This window comes from Photinus pyralis, unplaced genomic scaffold (assembly GCF_008802855.1).
Source record: "Photinus pyralis isolate 1611_PpyrPB1 unplaced genomic scaffold, Ppyr1.3 Ppyr1.4_LG4, whole genome shotgun sequence".
In the NCBI taxonomy this organism is placed as follows: Eukaryota; Metazoa; Arthropoda; class Insecta; order Coleoptera; family Lampyridae; genus Photinus; species Photinus pyralis.
In genome coordinates this window covers 40,243,810-40,252,256 of record NW_022170511.1, presented here as the reverse complement: position 1 = coordinate 40,252,256, position 8,447 = coordinate 40,243,810, and the positions used below count along the sequence as shown (strand labels likewise).

The window sequence follows — 8,447 nt, the reverse complement described above, 5'->3', positions numbered from 1 at the left end:
TTCCCAATTTGATCTCGGTTTCGTATTCTTGTGACACATTAGTCATTGTAAAAGTTTACAATATTGAGAACTTAATATTGAAATCTTAGCAAGTACGGATTATCCTTGCTAGCCATTTTTCAAGTTAATTTAAAGGTTAGGGTTCGTTTCCAATATGAATGATCCTGAATTTATTTGATTAATAGATGTATTGCAACATGTGGAACAAATGTAATAGTTGTATTAATTTATTTATTTTGAATCATAATAGTTGTATTAATTTATTTTGAATCATTAAAATTATTCAATTTGAAGCAATGAACAACGTTTATATAGGTGTCCTTATGAATAGGGAGTATCTGTTCTATGGGAACATCCAGTGAGGCTACCGCTCCATCTACATCTTGTATTACTTCGTCAACCTGAAAGTAAATGTTAACAACGTGCTTTACAAAATACCTGAATTATGATATACATATTGTATTTCCACGTTTTCAACTGCATGAATCGCTTCGTGCACTTCATTTACCCCTATTTCAGGTACTGTAGAAATCCCATGCACTACCACTGTGCCGGTTGCCCTTAATAACCCTATTTCGAGAGCATTTAGTGCTTTATTCTCCCGTGCTTTCTTGCGAGTTTGCGATTTCCACGCAGTGAACACCTGTAGTCAGAAAATATAATTAACAATTGTATATTAAAGTAGGTAAAATACCTTCTTCCATCCTTCAACTTCTCTAGTGGGTCCATCTCCACATGCATTTAGCTCCTCTGCTAGTTGCAGCCACAAAGAATGAAGATCCTCTGGGCCCAAGTTAGGAGAAAGTTCTTAACAAACAATTTTTTTCTAAGTACTCTACATAAATAGTATATTGCGATTTCGATGTCCTTGCTTTTTTTAAAAACATTGTCAACTACACGTAACACCACGTCTTAAATCAACTTGTATTTATACCAAACAGCTGATTAATTGTACTTACGCACGCGCACATTATTCACATTTGTGGGTTGGCTACACTGTGTTACAACTTCATGGTTGTTAACTTTTCAATCTTGTAAAACGTAAACATACGATTACAAGGTGACCACGAGAATACAAATAATTTTCAATATTGTAAAAGTCACTTGAAAAGTTTCTTGAAAAGGTTTCAATATTGAAAAGTTTTCAAGATACACGAGAATAGGACTGAATGTCAGAATTGTTAATTTTTTTAAAACAATTAAAATGCTCAACAGAGAAAATAGTATAAAGCATATGTTGCAGAAGGCCTTTCTAGCACTCGTTCATTCGAACCTTCGCCGCTACGCGGCTTAGGTTCGAAACTTGAACTCGTGCTAGAATATAGCGCCTTCTGCAACTTATGCTTTAATATACTATTAACATATCGATAACGAGGTAAAGTCGCCCGAGTTCAAATAAATAAGAATGCAATAAATAATAGAAACAACAAATAAATAAAATTATTAATAACAGCCTCCGATTAAGTCGAGATTACATATGTTAGACGCGCCCTTAAAAAACTGATATTTGACACCGCCCCGTATTTTTAATAAATGTGAGAAGGGCGTAACTCATTAATTTGTTTCCAGGAAGATGAATCTCGAAATGGCATCGGTTAATGTAATGGTTGGAAGTGGAGATCATGGTGACCATACATACACTACACAATCAACTATCATCATACCTACTGCAATACAAACAACTCCAGAACCCGTGGAGGTTTCGCAAATGCATATCTATTATGTATGTATTGCGCTTTGTGTGGCGATACTGTTAAAAAGAAACAAAACTAGGGTAGCATACAGTGAGTCAATATAGAACAGTGGTGACAATCGGGAATCTCGTTTTTGATTGGTCGTTGGTTCTGGTCGTCATATTAGGGCTAAAATGCTATACTTTGGTATTAGGATTTTACACTTTTTTTTTGTATTGTTGCGAAATTCTGTGAATATGTGGACATTCGGTTCATAAACATAGTTTGATGTGTTTAAAGTCAATAGAAATTACCTAATTACGGAAAGAGGATTATGCTGCTCAATTGTGATCATAAATACCTACGCTTGAATTGGTTTAAATTTTAACATTGATGGTTGCTGAATCACAACGAATATTGCTTTTTTTGTACTCCGTGGACTAGATGCACGTGTCTTGTCTTCCATTTAAAGTACTAATGTGACACTTTTTATCCTGAAAGGACAAAAAGTGACAGAACTGTGTATTGAATGATTTATTTGTTAAATTTTGAGATGAAAATATCACAATCAGTACGTACAATACAATACAAATGAATGTATATGGATTAGATACTTCTTAATTGATGAACTTGTTGCCAATGGGGACCTCAAAGGAAAAAAAGCAAGAAAAATACCTAGAACAGCAAAAAATACAAATGGAAGTTTTCTACCTCGGTCAAGTAACTTGACTATATTTTTATTTTAATGGAAGACAATAAAAGCGCTCACGTTATGGTCGATTTAAAATTCCATTAGAAATAAATACCTATCATTTGGAAACAGCTTGGTAAGACTCAGACTACACCACGAAGTGAAACAATGACACACATTCAGCACGAAAGAAGTGTTTTGCAAATAAAATAATGGCTTGAAGGTTGTAATTAATTCAAAAAGCTCAGGTGCCGCCACTATTTTAAAGTCCCTTCCCTTTACACTAGTTTCCAGCCCCAATCTGCCGCAATTAATTTGGTTTTAAATCCCACGGGAACTGATGGACATACTTCACAACAGTGTTTCGCATCGTCCTGCGAACGTTGAAGGGCTTAATCGAAATGCCGTCCCAAAACTTCAGAGGGTAGTTATATTGACTGAACCCGAGGAAATTCGTCAATATTTAACTTTTTCGCTCGCATTTCTGTGCAATTAATTAAATATTTACATACAATATTGACCAGACACCGCCCACCATTTTTGTTTGGGTTACGCAAGAAGCGAAAATATTAATTTGCGAAATTCATACTCGTATACCTATGGGAGCAGCCTACTCGGATTCGGATGTTCATCTCAAAAAATTACCGCGTCCAATTGAAAATTTGATCATTTTAGACCGTTCACAGTGAATAACTGCTGTTCATAACAATTATTTTAGCAATATATGCACAGTAAGCTTGTCGCTCGAGGCTGTTGGCGTCAAAATAACATTTCATCATGATGTAGGCGCACCCTCGTGTATTATTAAGACATTTCTTTGCCTTACATCGTGTTTATCTACAATAACGCGACGTCACTTTTTACTGCGGAAGCCTTATCAGAATTTACACTTTTCAGCTTAGCGTTGAATTTTCGGCTCACTGATGTCTAAGGGTTGCGTTCACTGCTCTGATGCGAATGAGATTAGCTCCTGATAAGTGATAATTACATTACTTAAATAACATTCACTTACTTAAGTGATTGAAAAAGCATCATGTATGTGTTACGTATAATTGTAGTACAGATCTGGGCCGTGCGTAATTGGTTTGCGAATCAATTTCAGACCTACCTACCGAAACAGTGCAACATATAGCGAACAATGTATACAAAACTTGTTTGAAATTGATTCACAAATTAATGACACAGGGGCACAGATCCCTGACTACAATTATATATAAAAATGGTATTATCCTCGCCATTAGAGATTGCCGGTACGTCATAGTTCACAATCGTATGGTTTAATATGAAAAATATGAGTCAAATTACTTCCGTAATAATGCCAACTTGATTAGAAAATATACTCCGAGATGGCGACAGCTGTCATTTATTGGGTGTTTATTTGAAGGTGCAAAACTGTCAAATCGCAGAAAGTATCGTTAGTCGATTTTGGTTTTAATAAAATACAACGTAATAAAGACGGTGAGAAAACAAAATCCTTGTAATCTAACAGGTCATTAATGCGTTATTTTTACAGGCCATATCGTAAGATAAACCCATTGTTGTAAGCTGCCTCATTACAATTTTTCCAAAAATGTGAACATTTAGTAATTACGCTACGCCAGAATTATTACAATGGTCGGGTCTTGCATTCATAAGTGAGTTTGCCGATAAAGAATTATAAATTCACAATTAGAGTATTCAATTTATAGGTTATACGATTTTCATACACCCAGCTGCACATTGCAAGACTACCACTTTTCAAAGTTACTCACTGTTACTTATGATGGCTTACAATAAGGATAAATTCAAAATGATACACTAAATGGATATTAATTATGTTCAAAATATATTATAATATACGACTGTCACTATCACTCTACTTCTATTTCATATTTATACTTTTTTTACATTTTTAGCACAATGTTAGATTACTAGGAATCAGAAATGAGAAATAAGCAGCCTCTCAACTGGATCCTGATGTTGATCCTCCTTCTACCCTACGCAGTATAGAACGTGTGTAGAAATGTTTTAACGAAACAGGTCAGATTTGGCTCTCTTGCGGGGCCGTTTCTTACCCGGGCTTTCCAAAACAGGGTTAGATGCCGCTCTTGTCTTGATGCTTCGCACCGTCCTCTCAGATATACCCAAAGCGTTGGCCACTCGCTATAATTGTGTGTTTGTACTAAATGAAAATATAAGTATATATAATCACACTTACTTCTTGAACAGCAGATACGGGTATCAATGGACCACCGTTTTCTTTCTCCTTCTCAAAATGTTGCACTAAGCACAAGCTGTTGTGCTTCTATATGCAAAGTTTTACCCTTTGCAGACATGGGAATTCGTAGAGAGAAATTAAAGTGATTAATACACGTAAGTGACGGATTAGTTCTCAAAAGAACCGATTGAAAAGTGCTTAACCGATGATTTAAAAGTGCGTGACAGGTAATAGCTATTTGTGTAGTAAGAGCGCAAAATGATATATTGTCGATTGAAAGAGACAGTTGACGCGCGACGAAGGAACGCGGCAATCTCTTGAAATCGACAATCAATTTGCGCTCGAATTTCACACAAGGTTTTTTCTACAATCGAGCAGTTCACATATTTCCAAAAATTTAAATTTTTCACTCAAATCATTTTAATCTTATGCCCAAATGAAAGATGTCATTTACTCGTTGTCATTGGATACTCTGAGCAATGCATATTTGATTTATAGTTAATAATTGGGAGAGCGAGCGTTTTTTCTATTTTGTCGCTTATAAGCGACAAAGTGACATTCCTCGAAAAAGATGACGTTTGCGCTGTCAAATACGAGCGCAAATGCCTACTTTGGATATCGATTGTAGAAAAACAATTAAAAATCACAACTGTCAAACAAATACCTGTACGGAAGAACTATTTTAGTCAAATGAGAGTTCAAATTCATACGGTTTACAAAACGCATTGGTTATTCGTTTTTGTTTTTTCTCTTTCTACCACATTATCTTGTGATAACCCACCCTGATGGTTAGGCAACACACATTTACATCCGAAACAAAAATATAATATGCTCTGTATATAACCAACGACCGTTTTGCGCAGATGCCGAATACTAGGGGATTTTCGTAAGGAAGCTAGGAGAGAATAGAGAGAAGATGGGGACGAGGTCGACGGAAGACACACGCTTTCCCGGTTTTTTTATTATTCTTGATTATTTTTGGTGATGGTGTTTTGAAGATGTATTTACAGGTAGTAACCATTTTATTCTTTCTTGTACTACATATTTAATCATTGAATTTCTTGCCACAATGTGATATTTACATTTTGCTGATTTTGCATAAACTACGATATCTGAATCATGGCGTACTCCATGCCTTTGTTTCGTGTACCGTTAGATGAATCCTGTTTGTAATACTGTACAGATGATTATGCCATTATTTTGTTTAATTAAGTATTTACTTCTGTTATTCATGAGGAGTTGATTATCGGTGTGATGTTGCTCTGTTCGATTGACCCGTAACAATTCCGTGAGGGAAGCACCTAATACAGTTTGATTGTTCGCTGTATCTGTTACTTTCTGTTTCGTGGCTCGCTACAGGTCTTGTGCGTTAGCTATACGAAGGGGGGCTCTTTTATTTGATGTTTCGATGTTTGTGTGTGCGAGTGGGTCATTCTGTCTCCGTGGAGTAGGTACCTAATGCAGTTAGATCTTTCGCTGTATCTGTTGCCTACTCGTCTCGTGCGGATTGTAGTTCTTAACATCTTAGCAATACGAGTGGGGGCCCTCTCATTTACATTTCCTCTATTTAAAATATGTTCTGTTTGAGCGATAATCGATTTTCACATGAATACTTGCTATTTGGCCAATGGCATTCTCAGATGTACTTTTCGTGTTAAATTAAATTATGTTAACTGAAGGATGGAGTAGAGCCACACCATTTACATGTTTCCTATGTACATGCAATTTGTGTATTTGACGAGTTGTGTTATTTCTATTGATCGTACAGGTATTTTGATGTTTTTTTGCACTGAATTGATTTATCATGTTTTCCACTGCATTTATGATGTCTTGTGTATTTTGTTTTTATGAACTTTTAATTGCATTTGATTTGATTATCTGATTTTTATGATACCATTTGAGATGTTTTATTTATGTGTATTTTCTCTTGCATTTTATTGCTGTAGATTATTTATTTCATGTATTTGTGTGGCCTGTGCCAGGGTTTTAGTCCCGGAGAAGGTTTCCCTGGCATGGTCTTGTGTGTGCGTTAATATATTTATTTGATCTTGTCATTTCTTACGCACAAAAGTTCTGTCTTTTATTTAATTCCCTTCCCGATTATGTCTCACGGCCCAACACATAAAAGAATCGATTACACAACGTAGGAGTCCATTCGTGCCATCCATATCGAGCCGACTGTCATCCAAATTCAAAAGTGCCGCGAGACTACCATCGTTTCGACTTGAAAGGTAGGTGGCTCTGCTTGTAGTTTTTGCAAGAGTTGCCAACCGTAAGTATAGGGTAAGTCAACGTCTTCCGTGTCGGCTTGATAGACCCCCCTAGTAACATTACAATCTCATTCAATAACTCACTTCGTTTCCTTCAAATGCACTTCGAATATTCACTGTCTTTATTTGATGTGCTGTTTTTCATGTGACTTTACTATAAACGTTTTGGATAGCTAGAGTCATTTACTTATGACGTACCGGCAATCTCTAATGGCGAGGATAATAGTTTTCCCTTAGTCTACGCGCACGTCAATTTTGTATTATGACGTCATCACTAAGTATGTTTACATTGTGTCATGTAATAAATGGAAGAGAGAATCAGTCGTTTAGAAAATGAATGTAACCTAGTAAACTCAAGATATTCAAATTAAATTCAAGTTTATAGACTCTATTTAATAATTATGTTATTATTGACATTTAATAAAAGTATATTCGTTGCTTACGAAACAACCTGCTCCTTCTTTCGAAGTCGGAGATCAATCCAAGATCTCAAACAGTGTACATTAAATATATATGTCAATTTTAAGAATATCAATCGTAATTATTATGCAGCAAAAAGGTACACTTCATTTTTACCCTTGCATAACTTTCGGTGTACAACCGGAAGTGAAACGTGTGGCTGTTTGGTATCATTATAAAGGTCTTTTAGCGGCCCATAAAACTGTACTGAGGAAAAAATTGTAAAAATGTAAGTTTCTGAGAACAATGGCAAGATGACAATTTTCAGGGGTTCGAACCCTTATAAAAATGATTTCCACTAACCCCTTGAAGTGGTAACATTTTGAAATCCGGGTCCGAGTTGTAAATATAAAGCCAAAATGTTACATTAAGCGACCTCACTATATAAGAATTCAATGAATTTTTACATGACGTTTAGAGCATTCCGTGGTATTTAATGTTTGATCTGCAAATAATGAAAAGAAAACCTCCCCAGCGGTAGACCTCGGCATATAGTTAATGACTAATGCCTGAAGGGTCTTGCTATACTCGTAATCTGCTTCTATAACCAGTACGGTACTTAATTGGCCAACCTCTCCAGAAGGAAGTGGTGGACTGCAATATCATTCGCGCTTCAAACTCGATCATAACTTAAGCTAGACGGCAAAGATACTAAATAGGTACTAATGTCAACAAATTACCTGAATGAGAAGGCGCATCATAGTTATTCACTAATACGCTAAAGAGTTACGAAGTTGTCTCTTTGTTGAGAATCGAATCTCGATATCAAACCTCGCTCAAGACCCGGTGACCCAATTCCAGAAATTCCGCTCGTTAACAGCAGACGGAAGATATGTCAAAGGTGTTGGCACTCGCAGGCAACGGTGAATTTCAGCCATGGTTACACACTCGTACGTCAACAGAATTGTAGGTAAAGCGTACCCGAAACTTAAGATAGTCACAGTTACAGTTGAATTTGAACTAACATTAACACTAGAAATTGAAATCCTGAAATAAATCCCCTCCCTTTGATACCCTAAAATGTACTTACCCCTTAAATAAGAAGGCTAATTAGAGATGGATCAAAAATTGTCGATGGAAAATTGTTGTGTAACAGATACGGGTACAGGTACACTTAAATTACGGAAAATGCAAATGGTACTTACGATAAGCCAGAA

The 8,447-nt window shown here is 36.0% G+C and overlaps 1 protein-coding gene across 1 annotated transcript; it reads right to left on the bottom strand.

Moving 5' to 3' along the window:
• Nucleotides 1-260: 260 nt before the first annotated feature.
• LOC116169135 lies at nucleotides 261-971 on the bottom strand. The gene is made up of 4 exons (XM_031485161.1): nucleotides 935-971; nucleotides 695-807; nucleotides 455-643; nucleotides 261-401 (listed from the first exon to the last, which is right to left on the bottom strand). The coding sequence occupies exons 1-4, from the start codon at nucleotides 969-971 to the stop codon at nucleotides 261-263; spliced, it is 480 nt and encodes a 159-aa protein (XP_031341021.1).
• Nucleotides 972-8,447: the final 7,476 nt, after the last annotated feature.

What these genes read in the sequence shown, in the direction of transcription:
- LOC116169135 (XM_031485161.1), bottom strand. Translation starts at nt 971, where the DNA reads ATGTGCGCGTGCGTAAGTACAATTAATCAGCTGTTTG. An exon ending in AAGTTGAAGGATGGAAGAAG is followed by an intron (nt 644 to 694) that starts GTATTTTACCTA and finishes TTCTGACTACAG; the next exon opens with GTGTTCACTGCGTGGAAATC. An exon ending in AAAACGTGGAAATACAATAT is followed by an intron (nt 402 to 454) that starts GTATATCATAAT and finishes ATTTACTTTCAG; the next exon opens with GTTGACGAAGTAATACAAGA.